The sequence below is a fragment of the Amphiura filiformis genome, chromosome 2 (assembly GCF_039555335.1).
Source record: "Amphiura filiformis chromosome 2, Afil_fr2py, whole genome shotgun sequence".
In the NCBI taxonomy this organism is placed as follows: Eukaryota; Metazoa; Echinodermata; class Ophiuroidea; order Amphilepidida; family Amphiuridae; genus Amphiura; species Amphiura filiformis.
The window spans coordinates 97629923-97654049 of NC_092629.1; the positions used below are offsets into that span (position 1 = coordinate 97629923).

The 24127-nt window shown below is 38.7% G+C and overlaps 1 protein-coding gene across 1 annotated transcript in view; it reads left to right on the forward strand.

Annotated features, from left to right (window-relative positions):
* LOC140146889 (serine/threonine-protein kinase Nek11-like) overlaps positions 1-24127 on the forward strand; it is a 50902-nt gene that overhangs the window by 16359 nt on the left and 10416 nt on the right. The window contains 11 exon segments of the mRNA XM_072168780.1: positions 2745-2910; positions 3318-3436; positions 8177-8368; positions 11312-11461; positions 12116-12194; positions 13307-13617; positions 15864-15969; positions 17774-17828; positions 17830-17931; positions 21165-21209; positions 22102-22152. Coding sequence (XP_072024881.1) covers positions 2745-2910; positions 3318-3436; positions 8177-8368; positions 11312-11461; positions 12116-12194; positions 13307-13617; positions 15864-15969; positions 17774-17828; positions 17830-17931; positions 21165-21209; positions 22102-22152 — 1376 coding nt within the window.

Here is a 24127-nt window from a genome sequence, read left to right on the forward strand (position 1 = left end):
CTAACTTTGGCACCGCTTATCTTGTGTATGACATGAAAGCCAAGAAAAGCAAAGGAGAAGAAGAATGGTAAGGAACAGGATTGATTATAGTTATCTATTGCAGTCAGTGAGAGACAGTGCTAACTTTGGCACCGCTTATCTTGTGTATGACATGAAAGCCAAGAAAAGCAAAGGAGAAGAAGAATGGTAAGGAACAGGATTGATTATAGTTATCTATTGCAGTCAGTGAGAGACAGTGCTAACTTTGGCACCGCTTATCTTGTGTATGACATGAAAGCCAAGAAAAGCAAAGGAGAAGAAGAATGGTAAGGAACAGGATTGATAGTTATCTATTGCAGTCAGTGAGAGACAGTGCTAACTTTGGCACCCCTTATCTTGTGTATGACATGAAAGCCAATAAAAGCAAAGGAGAAGAAGAATGGTAAGGAACAGGATTGATTATAATTATCTATTGCAGTCAGTGAGAGACAGTGCTAACTTTGGCACCCCTTATCTTGTGTATGACATGAAAGCCAATAAAAGCAAAGGAGAAGAAGAATGGTAAGGAACAGGATTGATTATAGTTATCTATTGCAGTCAGTGAGAGACAGTGCTAACTTTGGCACCGCTTATCTTGTGTATGACATGAAAGCCAATAAAAGCAAAGGAGAAGAAGAATGGTAAGGAACAGGATTGATTATAGTTATCTATTGCAGTCAGTGAGAGACAGTGCTAACTTTGGCACCCCTTATCTTGTGTATGACATGAAAGCCAATAAAAGCAAAGGAGAAGAAGAATGGTAAGGAACAGGATTGATTATAATTATCTATTGCAGTCAGTGAGAGACAGTGCTAACTTTGGCACCGCTTATCTTGTGTATGACATGAAAGCCAATAAAAGCAAAGGAGAAGAAGAATGGTAAGGAACAGGATTGATTATAGTTATCTATTGCAGTCAGTGAGAGACAGTGATAACTTTGGCACCGCTTATCTTGTGTATGACATGAAAGCCAAGAAAAGCAAAGGAGAAGAAGAATGGTAAGGAACAGGATTGATTATAATTATCTATTGCAGTCAGTGAGAGACAGTGCTAACTTTGGCACCGCTTATCTTGTGTATGACATGAAAGCCAATAAAAGCAAAGGAGAAGAAGAATGGTAAGGAACAGGATTGATTATAGTTATCTATTGCAGTCAGTGAGAGACAGTGATAACTTTGGCACCCCTTATCTTGTGTATGACATGAAAGCCAATAAAAGCAAAGGAGAAGAAGAATGGTAAGGAACAGGATTGATTATAGTTATCTATTGCAGTCAGTGAGAGACAGTGCTAACTTTGGCACCGCTTATCTTGTGTATGACATGAAAGCCAATAAAAGCAAAGGAGAAGAAGAATGGTAAGGAACAGGATTGATTATAGTTATCTATTGCAGTCAGTGAGAGACAGTGGTAACTTTGGCACCGCTTATCTTGTGTATGACATGAAAGCCAAGAAAAGCAAAGGAGAAGAAGAATGGTAAGGAACAGGATTGATAGTTATCTATTGCAGTCAGTGAGAGACAGTGCTAACTTTGGCACCGCTTATCTTGTGTATGACATGAAAGCCAATAAAAGCAAAGGAGAAGAAGAATGGTAAGGAACAGGATTGATTATAGTTATCTATTGCAGTCAGTGAGAGACAGTGCTAACTTTGGCACCCCTTATCTTGTGTATGACATGAAAGCCAATAAAAGCAAAGGAGAAGAAGAATGGTAAGGAACAGGATTGATTATAGTTATCTATTGCAGTCAGTGAGAGACAGTGCTAACTTTGGCACCGCTTATCTTGTGTATGACATGAAAGCCAAGAAAAGCAAAGGAGAAGAAGAATGGTAAGGAACAGGATTGATTATAGTTATCTATTGCAGTCAGTGAGAGACAGTGATAACTTTGGCACTGCTTATCTTGTGTATGACATGAAATCCAATAAAAGCAAAGGGGAAGAAGAATTTTTGTTTTTACTATCCTCTCTACTTAGAGATAGATAAAACATTGGACCTGCCTGTCGCTATCATAGGTAGAGGATAGGCAAAATAAAAATTCCTATCGTTTATTCTCATTCTTAGTCAGTTAAATATTATTTTAATAACTGTAAACTATTTTTAAAGCAAAAATTAAGTTACCGTCATAAAAACTCCCCTTTTCTAAAATGAACAAAACTTGTTTACAACTTCACATCTTTTGTTACGCTGTACTGCTAGCGCGTGCGCAGTATTCCGCTCTGCGTCTCACGCATACAACGCGATACATACGCAGCACCTCTATGAGCGTGTTACACGTTATCAACACTCATGATGACGTGGGATCGTCTACAGCCTGATAGACGACACCCAAAATCATGCGATTGTCCAATCAGATTAAGTGTCTACTAATAGACCACTCCCACTGACTAAGAATGTGTGATAGACAACAGGCAGGTTCAATATTTTGAGTAGTGGACGACCTGAACTTTGAATTGATAATCAGTTCTTTTGCCAGTGTTCAAATTCCAGTGGTTTGAGCAAGGCGGTGTTGCCAGTTGCAGCTGTGTCATATTGTTTAATATTACACGGTGAGGGACCAATGAAATTTAATAAAGATTCTGAAGTGTTGTAGCTCATCTGCAATATTAAAACCTCAATTTTCTGATGAAAAAAGTGTGGATGGATATACCTTGGAGAGAAAAACATAAAAAGATACATAATTATCTATGAAGAGGTTTATTGTTTGTTTGTTTTGAATTATTTTTAGGAAAGTACTTAAAGAAATCTCCTGTGGTGATCTAGCTCCAGATGAAACTGTTGATGCAATGCATGAAGCCAAACTCTTATCTAAACTCCACCATCCCAACATTGTCCGATTTCATGATAGTTTTCTAGATGGGGAATTCTTCTGTATTATCACTGAATATTGTGAGGTAAGACTCTTATGAATTGGTATGAATTTCAGCTTGTATCAACACACCCACCATGTGAATATGTACTGAAACCTTCAATCTTCAGCTGGGTTGTGATGCAAATGACCTTGAGTACTGGTAACTTCCATTTATAGATTACAGTCAATAGGAATGTCCTTTATGATTCTATCCCAGCTGTGAGAAAGTTTTGCCTGGACGCCTCCCTCCACCGCGATTGCTCAGCCTTCACCCAGATCACTCATACCATCAATGCTCGCTATCTCAAGTTCCGACATCCTTGGTGTTAAAATGATGTCCATTAAGTTATCAACCTCCCATCTTACTTGAATCATTTCTTTACAAAGGAGTGTTCTTCCCACATGCTTGAATTTGTCATTAATTGGCATAATTTGTTTTCTCTATTTCAGGGCGGTGATTTAGATGACAAGATCACAGCATGGAAAAAAGCAGGCAAATCATTTGATACCAGTGTCATAATGGACTGGTTTGTACAGCTAGTATTAGCAGTACAACATATGCATAAAAGGTATGACCAATGAGTTAAAAGGGAGAATGCAAATCATTTGATACCAGTGTCATAATGGACTGGTTTGTACAGCTTGTATTAGCAGTACAACATATGCATAAAAGGTATGACCAATGAGTTAAAAGGGAGAATGCAAATCATTTGATACCAGTGTCATAATGCACTGGTTTGTACAGCTAGTATTAGCAGTGCAACATATGCATAAAAGGTATGACCAATGAGTTACAAGGGAGAATGCAAATCATTTGATACCAGTGTCATAATGGACTGGTTTGTACAGCTTGTATTAGCAGTACAACATATGCACAAAAGGTATGACCAATGAGTTAAAAGGGAGAATGCAAATCATTTGATACCAGTGTCATAATGGACTGGTTTGTACAGCTAGTATTAGCAGTGCAACATATGCATAAAAGGTATGACCAATGAATTAAAAGGGAGAATGCAAATCATTTGATACCAGTGTCATAATGCACTGGTTTGTACAGCTTGTATTAGCAGTACAACATATGCATAAAAGGTATGACCAATGAATTAAAAGGGAGAATGCAAATCATTTGATACCAGTGTCATAATGGACTGGTTTGTACAGCTAGTATTAGCAGTACAACATATGCATAAAAGGTATGACCAATGAGTTAAAAGGGAGAATACAAATCATTTGATACCAGTGTCATAATGGACTGGTTTGTACAGCTAGTATTAGCAGTACAACATATGCATAAAAGGTATGACCAATGAATTAAAAGGGAGAATGCAAATCATTTGATACCAGTGTCATAATGGACTGGTTTGTACAGCTTGTATTAGCAGTACAACATATGCATAAAAGGTATGACCAATGAATTAAAAGGGAGAATGCAAATCATTTGATACCAGTGTCATAATGGACTGGTTTGTACAGCTTGTATTAGCAGTACAACATATGCACAAAAGGTATGACCAATGAGTTAAAAGGAGAATGCAAATCATTTGATACCAGTGTCATAATGGACTGGTTTGTACAGCTAGTATTAGCAGTACAACATATGCATAAAAGGTATGACCAATGAATTAAAAGGGAGAATGCAAATCATTTGATACCAGTGTCATAATGGACTGGTTTGTACAGCTTGTATTAGCAGTACAACATATGCATAAAAGGTATGACCAATGAGTTAAAAGGGAGAATGCAAATCATTTGATACCAGTGTCATAATGGACTGGTTTGTACAGCTTGTATTAGCAGTACAACATATGCACAAAAGGTATGACCAATGAGTTAAAAGGGAGAATGCAAATCATTTGATACCAGTGTCATAATGGACTGGTTTGTACAGCTTGTATTAGCAGTACAACATATGCATAAAAGGTATGACCAATGAGTTAAAAGGGAGAATGCAAATCATTTGATACCAGTGTCATAATGGACTGGTTTGTACAGCTAGTATTAGCAGTACAACATATGCACAAAAGGTATGACCAATGAATTAAAAGGGAGAATGCAAATCATTTGATACCAGTGTCATAATGGACTGGTTTGTACAGCTTGTATTAGCAGTACAACATATGCATAAAAGGTATGACCAATGAGTTAAAAGGGAGAATGCAAATCATTTGATACCAGTGTCATAATGGACTGGTTTGTACAGCTTGTATTAGCAGTACAACATATGCATAAAAGGTATGACCAATGAGTTAAAAGGAGAATGCAAATCATTTGATACCAGTGTCATAATGCACTGGTTTGTACAGCTAGTATTAGCAGTGCAACATATGCATAAAAGGTATGACCAATGAGTTAAAAGGGAGAATGCAAATCATTTGATACCAGTGTCATAATGGACTGGTTTGTACAGCTTGTATTAGCAGTACAACATATGCATAAAAGGTATGACCAATGAGTTAAAAGGGAGAATGCAAATCATTTGATACCAGTGTCATAATGCACTGGTTTGTACAGCTAGTATTAGCAGTGCAACATATGCATAAAAGGTATGACCAATGAATTAAAAGGGAGAATGCAAATCATTTGATACCAGTGTCATAATGGACTGGTTTGTACAGCTTGTATTAGCAGTACAACATATGCATAAAAGGTATGACCAATGAGTTAAAAGGAGAATGCAAATCATTTGATACCAGTGTCATAATGCACTGGTTTGTACAGCTAGTATTAGCAGTGCAACATATGCATAAAAGGTATGACCAATGAATTAAAAGGGAGAATGCAAATCATTTGATACCAGTGTCATAATGGACTGGTTTGTACAGCTTGTATTAGCAGTACAACATATGCATAAAAGGTATGACCAATGAGTTAAAAGGGAGAATGCAAATCATTTGATACCAGTGTCATAATGGACTGGTTTGTACAGCTTGTATTAGCAGTGCAACATATGCATAAAAGGTATGACCAATGAATTAAAAGGGAGAATGCAAATCATTTGATACCAGTGTCATAATGGACTGGTTTGTACAGCTTGTATTAGCAGTACAACATATGCATAAAAGGTATGACCAATGAGTTAAAAGGGAGAATGCAAATCATTTGATACCAGTGTCATAATGGACTGGTTTGTACAGCTTGTATTAGCAGTGCAACATATGCATAAAAGGTATGACCAATGAATTAAAAGGGAGAATGCAAATCATTTGATACCAGTGTCATAATGGACTGGTTTGTACAGCTTGTATTAGCAGTACAACATATGCACAAAAGGTATGACCAATGAGTTAAAAGGGAGAATGCAAATCATTTGATACCAGTGTCATAATGGACTGGTTTGTACAGCTAGTATTAGCAGTGCAACATATGCACAAAAGGTATGACCAATGAATTAAAAGGGAGAATGCAAATCATTTGATACCAGTGTCATAATGCACTGGTTTGTACAGCTAGTATTAGCAGTACAACATATGCATAAAAGGTATGACCAATGAGTTAAAAGGAGAATGTACATCATTTGATACTATATACTGGGAATTTCGATTGAATGAACACAGCTGCACAACAGCATGACAATCATCTGCGTACACTGTGTGATGAATGCTTGCGTGTGCATGACGCGGAAGTGAATCCGACCATGCCAATTTATTTGTGATTGGTTAGTATTTTCCAAGGTCATGCATTTGTGTTGTATTTTGAAATATGCACAGATACGATCAGGGTCGGATCACATACAGCTGTTTGCAGCTGTCATTATGGGCTGTTAGTACAGCTAGTATTAGCAGTACAACATATGTATAAAAGGTATGACCAATGAATTAAAAGGGAGAATACTCATCATTCGATACCAGTATCATTATGCATAAAAGGTACGAGCAATGAATTAAAGGGGAGAATGTACATCATTTGACACCAGTGTCATTAGGACTGCTTTGTGCAACTAGTAATAGCAGTACAATATATGCATAAAAGGTATGACCAATGAATTAAAGGGAAGAATGCACATCATTTGATACCAGTATCACTATCGACTGGATTGTCGAGGTAGTATATTCTGATGTGTATACATGTTTTTTGCATTAATTTTGTGTGTCATCAAGATGCTTGGAAATCATTCTGCACCCTAACATTTCCTTCCAGCTTGTGTGGCTGAATTGGCTTTTAAAATTAGGGTGGTCACATGAAAATTTCAAACCCACCCCTGGAATTACTTTTTCTGTCAGGATTGTTCCTGCTGCAAAATGATTTAAAAAACCTCTTGAATCAACTCAATCGGACAATCCGTTGCGAAGATACAGTCTTTTAAAGATTCACAAAATTGGCCATTTTTACCCCATTTTTAGGAAAATCCTGATTTTGTCATAAATTTGCATATTCACAGAGCGATAATTGTGGGAATAAAGCCAAAGAAGGCACGAGATGTATTGTTTTTGTTTATTTAATGTTCATTTATGCAAATATTAAAAATCCAGGGTCATAATTGCTATATTTGCTTCTTTACAACATTTTTAAAATGGCTGAAATCACAAAAATAACTCTTTTGCCAGGACTTTTAAGGTAAATATATGTGATTTTCACCATTGAGGGCGCTATTATGTGCCAATTATGACCTTCAAAGGCCTGTATTTTCTAAACCACACACCCAAATTGTCTGATTTTTGCACAGGATTTTGCTCTGAGGGTCTAGATTGTAAAACTGAATATAGCATAATTGTACATCTTTAGGAAAATAGTTTTATTTGATGACAAAAAATTATTTTGTGCGTAACTATTTTAAGAATAACCGTACAAAAATGCTATATTCACCTTCATTACGAGCAGAATATTTTCTATCTAATTAGGTAGTTGGGTTTGCACAGAAGTTACTAGGAGACAAATTATATGGAATTCAAAATGCCCAAAAGTTTTCCAACTGCTGCAGAATCTGTTACATTTTCACCATACATTTGTGTATGTAGGCAGGGTACACACAATAGCTAGCATTGTGGCCACCCTATTAAAATGAAATGTACACTGATAAAATATGATTCATAGTTTTCATACTTGTTCACTTTTATCTTATATTTATATTCTAGCATTCAAATCACATCACATTTTCTATCTTGTTCCTTTTGATAAAACATAACATAATCTCTATATAATGAACGAACTAATAAACTACACCACTTAAGTAACAGGTGCAAGGATTTTCTAAACCATGACATGCCCCTTGAGACAAACTCGAGTGATGCAGGCTTTTTCCTGATATTAACATAAAGGTAACCATTATGGGTTGAACAAATATTACATACATGTACCAATTTGATTTCCAGGAGAGTTCTGCATAGAGACCTGAAGACTCGTAACATCTTCTTGAAGAGAAACATGATCAAAATTGGTGATTTTGGGATCTCACGTGTGCTGATGGGGACTACGGATATGGCTAGTACTTTCACTGGGACACCATACTATATGAGTCCTGAAGTACTCAAGCATGAAGGCTATAACTCAAAATCAGATGTGTGGTGAGTACTATATGAGTCCTGAAGTACTCAAGCATGAAGGCTATAACTCAAAATCAGATGTGTGGTGAGTACTATATGAGTCCTGAAGTACTCAAGCATGAAGGCTATAACTCAAAATCAGATGTGTGGTGAGTACTATATGAGTCCTGAAGTACTCAAGCATGAAGGCTATAACTCAAAATCAGATGTGTGGTGAGTACTATATGAGTCCTGAAGTACTCAAGCATGAAGGCTATAACTCTAAATCAGATGTGTGGTGAGTACTATATGAGTCCTGAAGTACTCAAGCATGAAGGCTATAACTCAAAATCAGATGTGTGGTGAGTACTATATGAGTCCTGAAGTACTCAAGCATGAAGGCTATAACTCAAAATCAGATGTGTGGTGAGTACTATATGAGTCCTGAAGTACTCAAGCATGAAGGCTATAACTCAAAATCAGATGTGTGGTGAGTACTATATGAGTCCTGAAGTACTCAAGCATGAAGGCTATAACTCTAAATCAGATGTGTGGTGAGTACTATATGAGTCCTGAAGTACTCAAGCATGAAGGCTATAACTCAAAATCAGATGTGTGGTGAGTACTATATGAGTCCTGAAGTACTCAAGCATGAAGGCTATAACTCAAAATCTGATGTGTGGTGAGTAAACTGAAACGGACACCATACTATATGAGTCCTGAAGTACTCAAGCATGAAGGCTATAACTCAAAATCAGATGTGTGGTGAGTACTATATGAGTCCTGAAGTACTCAAGCATGAAGGCTATAACTCAAAATCTGATGTGTGGTGAGTAAACTGAAACGGACACCATACTATATGAGTCCTGAAGTACTCAAGCATGAAGGCTATAACTCAAAATCATATGTGTGGTGAGTACTATATGAGTCCTGAAGTACTCAAGCATGAAGGCTATAACTCTAAATCAGATGTGTGGTGAGTTTAACACTGGGACACCATACTATATGAGTCCTGAAGTACTCAAGCATGAAGGCTATAACTCAAAATCAGATGTGTGGTGAGTACTATATGAGTCCTGAAGTACTCAAGCATGAAGGCTATAACTCAAAATCTGATGTGTGGTGAGTAAACTGAAACGGACACCATACTATATGAGTCCTGAAGTACTCAAGCATGAAGGCTATAACTCAAAATCAGATGTGTGGTGAGTACTATATGAGTCCTGAAGTACTCAAGCATGAAGGCTATAACTCTAAATCAGATGTGTGGTGAGTTTAACACTGGGACACCATACTATATGAGTCCTGAAGTACTCAAGCATGAAGGCTATAACTCAAAATCAGATGTGTGGTGAGTACTATATGAGTCCTGAAGTACTCAAGCATGAAGGCTATAACTCAAAATCAGATGTGTGGTGAGTAAACTGAAACGGACACCATACTATATGAGTCCTGAAGTACTCAAGCATGAAGGCTATAACTCAAAATCAGATGTGTGGTGAGTACTATATGAGGTATGAAGTACTCAAGCATGAAGGCTATAACTCAAAATCAGATGTGTGGTGAGTAAACTGAAACGGACACCATACTATATGAGTCCTGAAGTACTCAAGCATGAAGGCTATAACTCAAAATCAGATGTGTGGTGAGTACTATATGAGTCCTGAAGTACTCAAGCATGAAGGCTATAACTCAAAATCTGATGTGTGGTGAGTAAACTGAAACGGACACCATACTATATGAGTCCTGAAGTACTCAAGCATGAAGGCTATAACTCAAAATCAGATGTGTGGTGAGTACTATATGAGCCCTGAAGTACTCAAGCATGAAGGCTATAACTCAAAATCTGATGTGTGGTGAGTAAACTGAAACGGACACCATACTATATGAGTCCTGAAGTACTCAAGCATGAAGGCTATAATTCAAAATCTGATGTGTGGTGAGTACTATATGAGTCCTGAAGTACTCAAACATGAAGGCTATAACTCAAAATCTGATGTGTGGTGAGTTTAACCTGGGACACCATACTATATGAGTCCTGAAGTACTCAAACATGAAGGCTATAACTCAAAATCAGATGTGTGGTGAGTTTAACATGAAACTCATATACCAGGACAGGGTTCCCGCTACACCGAGTTTTGGGGTCTTTTAGCACAGTCAGTTGGACCCCATAATATGTGGACCAAGCAGGAATCCTGCACCAGGGATGAGTACCCTTTTAAAACTAAAAGATTCTCTTATTATAATAATATAATATTCAATGTATATTCAAAGTCGTTTTCTCTGTGGTCTGCATTGAGGTATGAGCATGTCATCACAGCCTGCTAATATTTGACAGGTGTGTCGAGTATTCAGTAGCAACAAATCACATAATTATCCATTGCAGATGTATACATGTTACCATACATGCAGTAATGTTGTATATTTGAGTCCGAAAAGTGATAGAAAAACTATAATTTGTTAGGGCGTTGGGAAAATTTGCAGATTAAAGTCCTTTTTGTTTGTTTGTTTGCAAATATTTTAATATTATTTACATTATTATGTGTAGGTTTTTAGGGAGGCATATCCTGCATAGAACACAGCCCAAACATTGAAGTGTGTATAACTATAATTTGGATTCAACCATTGAGAAGAAAAGGACCTCAATGGAAAATGATTCCAATGGAAATAAGTCTCTATTATTAGATTCTTGTTGGGCTATCTTTGGTACTCTTTGGAATTGAATATTCTCATTTTTGCCATTTTTATATACTGGTGCTAACACTTTGTATTCATCAGTACTTTATGTCTTTTAATATGTGCAATCTGATTTGAAATGTGTGCAATGTAATTTTTTTTATGTTTGAGTGCTGAATAAATATGCAATAAAATGTTTTAAGGCTATTAGATGGTAAATATGAACTCAGACTTTAGTACATGAAAAACTGTCTGGCGGTGAACAAACCTTGCTTTTTCTCTAAAATTCTTGTAATTATTCTTTTGCAGGTCCATCGCATGTATACTCTATGAGTTGTGTGCTTTACAACATGCTTTTGAAGGACAGTCGCTGATGGGTGTTATGTACAAGATAGTTGAAGGGAAGACACCAGAAATTCCTTCACAATACGACAGGAGTATACAAGAAATACTGAATGTGTAAGTATAACATGAAACATGATGCTATTATAGTCTGTATGCCTTCCTCAATTCAGTAATTTAGATATTGTTTTTTATTATATCTCTAAATCTAATGAAGAGAAGTATATATAAAGGTATACATTTTTAGAATGGAAATGATGCAAGGAATCCAACTAGCATAACAGATGCATGTAACAGGTTTTGAGAAAATCCCAAAGTTTGATTTGATTTTACTGACTCGAGGAAGGTATACAGACTATAGCGATGGTATATGCTTTTGACTGAGCAGTCTGGGGGAAGAGTCCCAAATAGTGCAGGAGACTTAAGTATTAAACTTGCAAAATGAAAGATAATAGACTGAGTTTTGGAGTGCTTTCATACAATGTTTTGAAAGAAGATCATCTGCAAGCTGTGGAGCTCTCTGAATTGTGATGCAAACTGGCACCAACAGAGATAGCATCTCTTGTGTTTATGTGCTGCCCTTCATCTAATAGCTACCACTGATGTCTAGCATGGAGCGAAATTCAATACTCTGATTATCAGTTATCAATAGGCCTGTGTTCAGGCTCCCTCTCTCCCAGCCTCATCATGGGGATCACATGTTGTGTCTCAAGTACTGTTTCCTATCAATAAATTGTGGAAACATGTTTTTGTTCACTTTATTTGTTGCAGAATGTTAGAAAGAGACCCTTCCAAAAGACCATCAGCAGCTGAGGTGACTAAACTTCCATATGTAGCTAGACACATAGAGGTAAGTAGACTAGTGAGACAATTGAGTGATTTGTTGGTGTTACAACATGGCAAGTATGACTCAATTGCAAGAATCATGTGTTTTGTCATCACAATCATCTAAATGTACAAGGGGTCAATCTCAAAACAGCTTGGTTGTTCCAATATGGAAAACCTCTTCTGGAAAGAAAACTTTCCTTTACAGATCTTCAGTTGCTTGGAACAAGCTTCCTCCCAATCTTCGTATCAATTTTAATTCAATGAGTTTGGGTGAATTCAAAAATGCAATTGGTCTGTAAGTTAAATTGTATAATAATTTGAGCTCAACAATGCTGCATTTTGTTTTGTATCATGTTTGGTTCTTTCATTCTGTATAATATATATTTCTATCTTGTTATTATCATGTCCATGTATATAGAATTATAATCAGGTCTTCCAGGGAGACCAGTACATTTGTATTGATGGAATTTCCTGAATAAATAACGAATAAATAAAACACATTCTGGACTCATATGTGACCATCCACCCCGGGCATCCACCACAGACCAGGTGTAAAGTTGCCAGGGTCTATTCAGAGATTTGGCTCAATAAACTGACATGACATGCCAGGTTTTAGCTTACTTACGATGTTTACATGCTATGGCATGGAAATGTTCTGCATTTACGCCCATCTTTCTTTGAAAAAAGGGAGGGGATGTTTAATAAAAGGGGAGTGTTTAATAGAGTAAATACAGTCAGTATATGTCAATGAAACATTTGAGTTCAGGTCGGTAGAAATTGACTAGGGCCTATAGATTTTCAGTGTTTTACCGATAGAATGGCACTGAAAGCAGCATTGGTATGTGCAAAACACAATAACGGCCAGAACGCCCAAGTTGCGGTGATTGACATGTCTAAGATATGACCACCATGAACAATTCCTGCTTTCCACTTAGTCCAAGGTGAATGTGTTGTCATGGAAATTACAAAATAGTTCCAAAACTGTGACCCATTCTGACAAAACCAGGAACAAGTTGCATTTGTGACATTTCATGATTAAAATAAAAATGTACACACACTTGTCTTTAATATTCCATGTAGGACAATATTGTCAACAAACTTTTCAACTTTTGTAATTCTTGTTCTTTTGTTTAGAAAATGAGAAATAAAATAGCTGAATTCAAGGAGCAAGTAAAAGATGAAGATTCAATGCAGGTGACACGAGACACAGAAGAACTTGCCACCATCTTACGAGAGAAAACCCATCTTGAAGATCTGCAAAATGAGTCCATGAAGAGGAAAGATCTCCGGGAGCCACAGCAAGTTGGTCACCATGGAGATGGTAACCATGGTAATCAAGTGCAGCAGTTGAGGCAGCAGGAAGATCCATATACGCATCTTACACCAAGAGAACGGATGAGGTTAAGAAAAATGCAAGAAGCAGATAGGAAGGCACAAGAGCTCAGGTATGTCAAATTGTGTATCCATGTCTGCAGAACTCAGGTATGTCAAATTGTGTATCCATGTCTGCAGAACTCAGGTATGTCAAATTGTGTATCCATGTCTGCAGAACTCAGGTATGTCAAATTGTGTATCCATGTCTGCAGAACTCAGGTATGTCAAATTGTGTATCCATGTCTGCAGAACTCAGGTATGTCAAAATGCGTACGTGTTTGCCGAAACAAACGAGGACACACACAAGATTTTTCACCCTAAACGGTGGACCTACTTCCAACCGAGGACTGTCCTCGGTCTCAAACTGCTGCAAAAGACCTCAAATGCATGCTAGATGCTTTAAACGCTATTTGCCTGAAACCGAGGACCACACGTGTAAAAACTACCGTCCGCAGGGTGATGCCTAAAATTCCGTTTCGTATTATACACACAAAAAATCCGCCATTTTAGTCCACGGTTAGGCGATGAAAACATCATACACACGTCCTCGGTTAGATAGCAAAACACAATGTCCACGTTTGGAGGCAAACACAGACAGGGGTGTGTATCCATGTCTGCAGAACTCAGGTATGTCAAAATGTGTATCCATGTCTGCAGAACTCAGGTATGTCAAATTGTGTATCCATGTCTGCAGAACTCAGGTATGTCAAATTGTGTATCCATGTCTGCAGAACTCAGGTATGTCAAATTGTGTATCCATGTCTGCAGAACTCAGGTATGTCAAAATGTGTATCCATGTCTGCAGAACTCAGGTATGTCAAAATGTGTATCCATGTCTGCAGAACTCAGGTATGTCAAAATGTGTATCCATGTCTGCAGAACTCAGGTATGTCAAAATGTGTATCCATGTCTGCAGAACTCAGGTATGTCAAAATGTGTATCCATGTCTGCAGAACTCAGGTATGTCAAAATGTGTATCCAAATGTGGACATTGTGTATTGGACATCCATGTCTGCAGAACTCAGGTATGTCAAAATGTGTATCCATGTCTGCAGAACTCAGGTATGTCAAAATGTGTATCCATTTCTGCAGAACTCAGGTATGTCAAATTGTGTATCCATGTCTGCAGAACTCAGGTATGTCAAATTGTGTATCCATGTCTGCAGAACTCAGGTATGTCAAATTGTGTATCCATGTCTGCAGAACTCAGGTATGTCAAATTGTGTATCCATGTCTGCAGAACTCAGGTATGTCAAATTGTGTATCCATGTCTGCAGAACTCAGGTATGTCAAATTGTGTATCCATGTCTGCAGAACTCAGGTATGTCAAAATGTGTATCCATGTCTGCAGAACTCAGGTATGTCAAATTGTGTATCCATGTCTGCAGAACTCAGGTATGTCAAATTGTGTATCCATGTCTGCAGAACTCAGGTATGTCAAATTGTGTATCCATGTCTGCAGAACTCAGGTATGTCAAAATGTGTATCCATGTCTGCAGAACTCAGGTATGTCAAAATGTGTATCCATGTCTGCAGAACTCAGGAATGTCAAAATGTGTATCCATTTCTGCAGCTTCTGTCTAGATGATTGGAATGCATCAGTTTTCACTTCCAGTTTTCATTACAGTAGTGTTGGGCTATGATTATACAGTGAAATTTCAGATAGCTTAGGGTAATAGCTTGCTTATTTTATGCAAGTTCTACTGAGCTATTTGATACAATAGTATATATATAATTTTAAAAAACCTAAAGATGGAGTTGATATCGAGTAAAGCAGTCACGGGGTGGATGGGTAGTTCCTTGTCATTTTCGGCATCTGAGAATTTTGGTCATATTTGGAATTTGTATAATATACACTACATAATCATTTTGATTGGCTTTTGTACAGTTTGTGTTGAAAGAAACAGTTGATGTCTTAAAATTGTGCATATTTGGGTTAAGTGTGGCAATGGCAGGTCTTTGCCCTTTTACAGCCCCTTCAAGACCATTTATTATGTGTTTCAACTCAAGTGACTCCGTGTGCATATTTTCCTGGGTAGGATTAGGCGTATGGAGGGGCATGAACACTGGCACTGCACCCTGTTATACTGATTTTTCAAAGTGAAATGTTAGTACCTATTTCAAGGCATCCTAAGGTCCAGGGAAATTAATGAGGTGTGACTGGATCTGGAATAGATAATAGTTGATCAAATGTTGTGAAATTTTGTAGAATTAGTAGAGTACATGATTGTAATAGAATACTGAGATAACGTCGTTATCCTGATTTGTAATAGAGTGCTTAGATAACATCAACCTTTACCTTATTATTATTTTGCAGTATGCATGCCAGAAGCAACCTTGTTGAGAATGTGATGAGAAAAGAAACACTAAAAGGCACCATGGGAACTTTAAAGACACCTGCCTGGCAAGGTGGCGCAGGAGCGGTAAGGATTTGTTATATTATTTGGGATATGAAACTCTTGGACATAATGATGGTATTGTTGCAAAAAATGAAATGGAATGTGTAGAGCACAATGAGGGTCAGTGGCATGGATTTCTTTTTGACATTAGGGGGAGGATGGGGTTGGAAAAAATTTATTGATGTATAGTGAATCCAGCACCTTTTGGCGACAGAATAAGTTTATGGTACAAATGCGTGTGAACAATTTTGACACATTGCAGCTAAAATGGTGAAATGTGGTGCAAAAGTGGAACAAGTTAGCATGAAACAAGCAAAAATGTGCACTTTTTAGGCTAAAATGTCAAAATATGAGAGTGTCAACATCCCCCCTCCGGATTTACGCCTATGATGGGAAACAGCACTTGAGCATGAAGCTCCTAAATTGTTTACAAAGTTGTATGTGAGGGCTGTAAAAGCTATTGTATCACTCGAAAATGAATTTGCAGTAAATTGAACCTGGGCCACAGTGGTAAGAGGTGAGTGCTTCAACCACTACACCATTCTGTCCTCTCTAGTATACTTTGCAGAAAAGGTGTAAGGATTTATGCAGTGCAGAGATGCCAACCCTCCCTGATTATCAGGGGGGCTCCCTGCATTTAATGAATTTTGTGTGCGTTCCTACAAACAAAATTTGATAACCTCCCTGATTCTGGAAGGTTTTGCACCCATTAGGTTGCATGTAATTCTGAAAACCTCCCTGATTTCTGTGTGAAACATCCCTGAGGCCAAAAAAAATTTGTATGCTTGTCTTCTTCCAACTGACACTAGTCTGGAAAATCTGGATAAAAAATGTTTTTTGGTTTGTTTTTGTTTTACTGTACAAATTAATACTGACCCTAATCCAGAAAAAGTTTTTGTTTCTTTCAACATTTTTGACATCCTGAAAAGTTTTTTTTACAGTTTCCACTCACTTCTTAACTGTTTTAAAATGTGAATGAATGAAGTGGTATACAGAGTATTTGGGCTATTTATTAATCTAATAAAGGCATACAGTCATGTTTTGGTTATGAGCATTTTAAGAAACATTTACAACAAAAAAAATCCCGACTGACCGACCCAATTCTTAAAAAGTTGTGGAGGACAAGCAAACTATCATTTTTTGGCCTGATTGCTGAAAAGTAAATGTTGGCATCTCTGGCAGTGGTGTATTACGCTGTGGACCACCGTTCAGAAAACCTACTTAAATTAAAGTGTATGGCCCATTTCACACCAAAATTTGCCTTGATTATGTGGGCCAAGTAGTATACATTTTTAATTTATGTCGGTAAATAACTTGATTTTTGAGCGTTAAATAACTATGAGTAACTATGATGTCATCAACATAACAGTAATATTCATGAGGAGTAATTATTGCTCCCTCAAGAAAGAAATTGTTAACAAATGGTTGGATTGGCATCACACGACCTTCTAGTAACTGTATCTACAAATTTGTGAAAGTTACTTGTAAATTTTTACCGGAAACAAGCTTTTTCTATTGGTTACTGACCAGCTCATTAGCGCGGTTCATCAGACATCTTTACCGCAAGATTACTGCCCTCTGTTGTTGACAGGGCTTTGAACTCTTATCAAGGCGATATAAGAAGTGTAGGGCCGTGCCTAGTATTGATCTAATTTTTGGTTTTCTAGCCTACTCATGAGTTGGACCGAAAAATCTTACCATTTCCGATGTTGATTAAGATACTTCTTGCATCCATCCCCGAGATGCCGAAAAACCAAAACCATTTATCCCTCCATAAATAACAAATCTGACATACTCATGAGTTGATCATGAACTACTCTTGTTTCAGATTCCACCATGGGCACGCAGCAATCCCGAGGTATACAACGATCCTGCTTTCCATGCTCGCTCCTCCAAATGCACCAGCTACGTATTCGTATGAAGATTACCATGAGATGTCAGGAACTGGATACTATGAAAGGGAAGACATTGGGACAGTACATGAAGGTAAGGTGACCTATCTCTGCACTTGTAGCTTATAATGCATGAGGGTCAGGGTGAGACATTGGGACAGTACATGAAGGTAAGGTGACCTATCTCTGCACTTGTAGCTTATAATGCATGAGGGTCAGGGTGAGACATTGGGACAGTACATGAAGGTAAGGTGACCCATCTCTGCTCTTGTAGCTTATAATGCATGAGGGTCAGGGTGAGGCATTGGGACAGTACATGAAGGTAAGGTGACCCATCTGTGCACTTGTAGCTTATACAGCATGGGGTCAGGGTGAGACATTGGGACAGTACATGAAGGTAAGGTGACCCATCTCTGCACTTGTAGCTTATACAGCATGGGGGTCAGGGTGAGACATTGGGACAGTACATGAAGGTAAGGTAACCCATCTCTGCACTTGTAGCTTATACAGCATGGGGGTCAGGGTGAGACATTGGGACAGTACATGAAGGTAAGGTGTCTGCACTTGTAGCTTATACAGCATGGGGGTCAGGGTGAGACATTGGGACAGTACATGAAGGTAAGGTGACCTATCTCTGCACTTGTAGCTTATACAGCATGGGGGTCACGGTGAGGCATTGGGACAGTACATGAAGGTAAGGTGACCTATCTCTGCACTCATACAGCATGGGGGTCAGGGTGAGGTATTGGGACAGTACATGAAGGTAAGGTGACCTATCTCTGCACTTATACAGCATGGGGTCAGGGTGAGACATTGGGACAGTACATGAAGGTAAGGTGACCTATCTCTGCACTTGTAGCTTATACAGCATGGGGGTCAGGGTGAGGCATTGGGACAGTACATGAAGGTAAGGTGACCCATCTCTGCACTCATACAGCATGGGGTCAGGGTGAGACATTGGGACAGTACATGAAGGTAAGGTGACCTATCTCTGCACTTATACAGCATGGGGTCAGGGTGAGACATTGGGACAGTACATGAAGGTAAGGTGACCTATCTCTGCACTTGTAGCTTATACAGCATGGGGGTCAGGGTGAGGCATTGGGACAGTACATGAAGGTAAGGTGACCTATCTCTGCACGTATACAGCATGGGGGTCAGGGTGAGGTATTGGGACAGTACATGAAGGTAAGGTGACCTATCTCTGCACTTATACAGCATGGGGTCAGGGTGAGACATTGGGACAGTACATGAAGGTAAGGTGACCTATCTCTGCACTTGTAGCTTATACAGCATGGGGTCAGGGTGAGACATTGGGACAGTACATGAAGGTAAGGTGACCTATCTCTGCACTTGTAGCTTATACAGCATGGGGGTCAGGGGTGAGACATTGGGACAGTACATGAAGGTAAGGTGACCTATCTCTGCACTTGTAGCTTATACAGCATGGGGGTCAGGGTGAGGCATTGGGACAGTACATGAAGGTAAGGTGACCCATCTCTGCACTCATACAGCATGGGGTCAGGGTGAGACATTGGGACAGTACATGAAGGTAAGGTGACCTATCTCTGCACTTATACAGCATGGGGTCAGGGTGAGACATTGGGACAGTACATGAAGGTAAGGTGACCTATCTCTGCACTTGTAGCTTATACAGCATGGGGGTCAGGGGGAGGCATTGGGACAGTACATGAAGGTAAGGTGACCTATCTCTGCACTTATACAGCATGGGGGTCAGGGTGAGGTATTGGGACAGTACATGAAGGTAAGGTGACCTATCTCTGCACTTATACAGCATGGGGTCAGGGTGAGACATTGGGACAGTACATGAAGGTAAGGTGACCTATCTCTGCACTTGTAGCTTATACAGCATGGGGTCAGGGTGAGACATTGGGACAGTACATGAAGGTAAGGTGACCTATCTCTGCACTTGTAGCTTATACAGCATGGGGGTCAGGGTGAGACATTGGGACAGTACATGAAGGTAAGGTGACCTATCTCTGCACTTGTAGCTTATACAGCATGGGGGTCAGGGTGAGGCATTGGGACAGTACATGAAGGTAAGGTGTCTGCACTTGTAGCTTATACAGCATGGGGGTCAGGGTGAGACATTGGGACAGTACATGAAGGTAAGGTGACCTATCTCTGCACTTGTAGCTTATACAGCATGGGGGTCAGGGTGAGGCATTGGGACAGTACATGAAGGTAAGGTGACCTATCTCTGCACTTATACAGCATGGGGGTCAGGGTGAGGTATTGGGACAGTACATGAAGGTAAGGTGACCTATCTCTGCACTTATACAGCATGGGGTCAGGGTGAGACATTGGGACAGTACATGAAGGTAAGGTGACCCATCTGTGCACTTGTAGCTTATACAGCATGGGGGTCAGGGTGAGGCATTGGGACAGTACATGAAGGTAAGGTGACCTATCTCTGCACTTATACAGCATGGGGTCAGGGTGAGACATTGGGACAGTACATGAAGGTAAGGTGACCTATCTCTGCACTTGTAGCTTATACAGCATGGGGGTCAGGGTGAGGCATTGGGACAGTACATGAAGGTAAGGTGACCTATCTCTGCACTTATACAGCATGGGGGTCAGGGTGAGGCATTGTGGAAGTTACTTGACTCTTTTACTGCCCCTTTCACTTTAACAGTGAGCCCATCAACCATGAATACAAGGAGCTCTCTTCAAATTTAAACCAGAATCAATTCACTTCCTGAATAAGGACTGATTTTGCACAAATTGGAACAATCTTATAATGTGTAATAAGATTATCAGTAGATATTTGTGACAGAATGTTATGAAGGAATCTTTTGAGACACTACAAGCTGGTTGCTAGGAATACTTCATATACTGCTGTTGGCCAAGGGCAATCAAGTGATACTGGATGTGAATTGCATTGGGCAGAGCTTCAAATTGCAAGCATTGACTCAGTGCTCATGTACCCAACACAGGTTTAAATGTGCAGCAAAAATGCTAAATAGCTGCTTTTGCAGTAGAGATATCAGAGCGAATTAATTGGATGGAGCTTCAAATTCACGCAAAGCACTGATTTACCCATCACATGTTTAAATATGCAGTTTAAATAATTATGCAGGCAGTAATATGAGTGTTGGGCGCAGCTTCAAATTGCAAGCATTCCCTCAGAGCACTGACATGTATCTGTCATATGTTTAAAGAAGCAGCACAGATGTGTGCATGCCTGCTTTGCATGCTGCATTGATGTCAAGTTTTTTGAACTTGCCTATTCTAATCCTTTAATTTTCCTACCATGGAGCCTTATGATAATGAAATAATTTTGATGTATTAATTTCCATGCAGGTGCCGGCTATTGGGAGAGAGAGGATATGGGAACAATGAAAGAAGGTATGTATAGGCTTTCTTGTTATTTCTGCAGTTTCCTGACAGTACTAATATTAGTTCAACATTTAGAGTAAAGAATGACAAAATTAAAATTTGATAGAAATTGTACCTTAAAGCTTTAAAACAGGAGAACATGTATAATGTTTACATATCAAGCTAGGATTTTTGTTGAGTTTGGTAAAGAATGTGGGCCCAAATCATGAGACTCCTTGAAATAAGGCCAAAAAAATAAAAGGTCTGTTTGCCCTTTCAGCTCATAATTTATTTGGGTTGGTAGGTTGATCTATTTTTTTTAAAGATCGCAAAGTATTCCATGGTATCTACAGCTTGCTATGGACCATTTGGTCAATGAGAAGCACTTACAGTTATTAATTCTAGCTTATTTGCAGGCACAGGCTGTTGTGTAAGACTTTCGACAGCAAACAGTTCTTGGTCTTGGTCAGTAACACGAGGCAACTTTAACAGAATGTACATGAACTACAAGAACTTACCGCTATAGTCATGAATTTGTTTTAAATATAGGCCTACAGCTTTCATTGACATCTATTGGTGAATTACGTGAATATATTGGGTCTACATGTACACCTTTTAAGATCCACATTTTACCAATATTTAGTGCTGAGAACTCCATCAAAATGTTTAAGAAGCTAGATTTCCAATTTGAAAAAAAAAAAAAAAAGCGACTGTGATTTTGTAAGTATGTTTAATCTGTCAGTCTAGTATTTCTGATTGAAAAGTTATGTAAAAGGCATGGAATTAAAAAAATGTCTGGGAACTATGACACTGCACGACTAAGTGAGATTCAAGGTACATGCAGTGTATTTAGTACAATTATTATAAATGGCAATTTGTTTCAACACACACAAGTTTAGAAGATATTTTGTGTTTATTGCAGGGACAGACTACAGATCTTATGATGACAGGCCTATCAAGCCAGCTGCAATGAGTAAGTAAATATTCATGAAGCTTAGAGAAAAGTGACATGTGGGTAAATAAATAATAATTATTGGATTAAACTTTTCACTAAACACAACGTGATTGATAACTAGGGAAAAAAATTCCATTGCTCATCCAGGATTCAAACCTGGGACCAGTGGCGTATGCAAAGGCAGCGGGGGCCATGTTCCCCCACTTCTGTCAGTCGGGGGGAAATGCACCAAGTCTGGAGAAAAATTGCAGGTTACCAATTATGACGAGCGAAATGAGCCAACAAATTTTGAACAGTCTGGGAATCATGACCTTTGGCCCCCACTTCTGAAAACATGTGGACGCCTGGGACCGTTGATTCACCAGTTAAATGCTCTACCAAAAGTGCTAATGTGTCTGCTGGGGGAATGATATAATGTGTCTGCTGGGGGAATGATATAATGTGTCTGCTGGGGGAATGATATAATGTGTCTGCTGGGGGAATGATATGATATAGTGCTCTACCAAAAGTGCTAATGTGTCTGCTGGGGGAATGATATAATATTTTTAATCTATAGGTTTTCAGTTTGATCCTGATCAGGTAACATCTTCTCATTCAAGTGTAAAAAGAGGTTTTTCATTTGGAAACCACTCCCTGCAATTTTGGAAGTGATTTCCAAATCAAAACCTTTGTATATATAAAAGCACTACACTGTACTGGGTATAATAGCATAATGCTTTGTAAATGATAATTAGATGCACACAGTACAGTGTCACCCATGTGGTATTCAACAATGGTCATTCACTTGCGCAGTCTATAGGGTGGCAAAAATTGGATGTATGAATGTGTTTGATTTGTTTTTGTGTTACAGCAAGACAGGAAAGTAATAACTGTATACCACTTGGTTAAAGGTTGTTAATGGTCGAGTTCAAAGTTCAACCCCAAGTATATAAAGCCCTGTGGGAAACGTAATTTCAGTGCCAAGGCACAGCAACTTGGCTCGCCAGACAGCTGTGATTGACTCTCAAGTAGCCCAATTTTTAATAGTATTTTAAAAAACACCCAATACCAGAGATTGGGACGGTTTTACCCAAATTTGGAATGTAAATCACCCAATCAGGCGGAAAAGCACTTGACTTTAAAACAGCTTTTGGTACTGAATGGGAACTCACTGACCAATCAGTAAATGGTCACAAACCCATTGTTAAATTAGATTAGATTCTTAAAACCTTTTTAATTCCGCTAAATGGAAAGGAAAATAAGCGGCGAAATCTCTGCCGAGGCCTGACATTGGCAAAAGTAGCCCAATTTTAGGCAGGTGATCACAAAGTAGCCCAATTGTGCACCTAACGCATCACTGCAACTGATCAAGATCACAGCAATGTAAGGGATTATACCATCATGCATTGCAGTGTACCTGCTGGCTCCATGGCAAATGCATAAAAAATAAGAGTTGCATAAATATTGAGAGCTATGGATAGTTTCACGATACGTTAGGGGTCATATTGTTTCAAACAAAAGTCTGTGCACCCTTATTTAAGTGAGTAATTGAAAGTTGAATTGATGGATTTTGTGTACATTCTCAATGGTACCAGTACATGCAGTTCTATTGTGGTACCGCAAAGCATAATGGGATACTCCCTTCAGCTGCTGTGGATTAAAATATGTTATTTTGATTTCCCTAAACAGAAAATGGATTTTGCATGGGACACCAAATAAATAAGAATATCTCGTCAGGTTGGCTTGTGGTCCAACTTGGTCCATCAACTTTTGTCTGGTCCACACAAGTTTGGATTGGGTCGGGGTATGGGCTACTATGGGATGAAACAAATGCACTTTTCCAGGTCGGTTTGAGGTCAGGTTAAGTTTGATATCACAAGGAGATTTAAGGCTGTGCTCCCAGTGATCTAATCCCAACTTAGCAATGTATCTCCAATACACATTAATACAAATTGATTTATATGATGATACAATTTATTTACCACACAGTGCCTTCAGGAGGAGATCGTCCTAT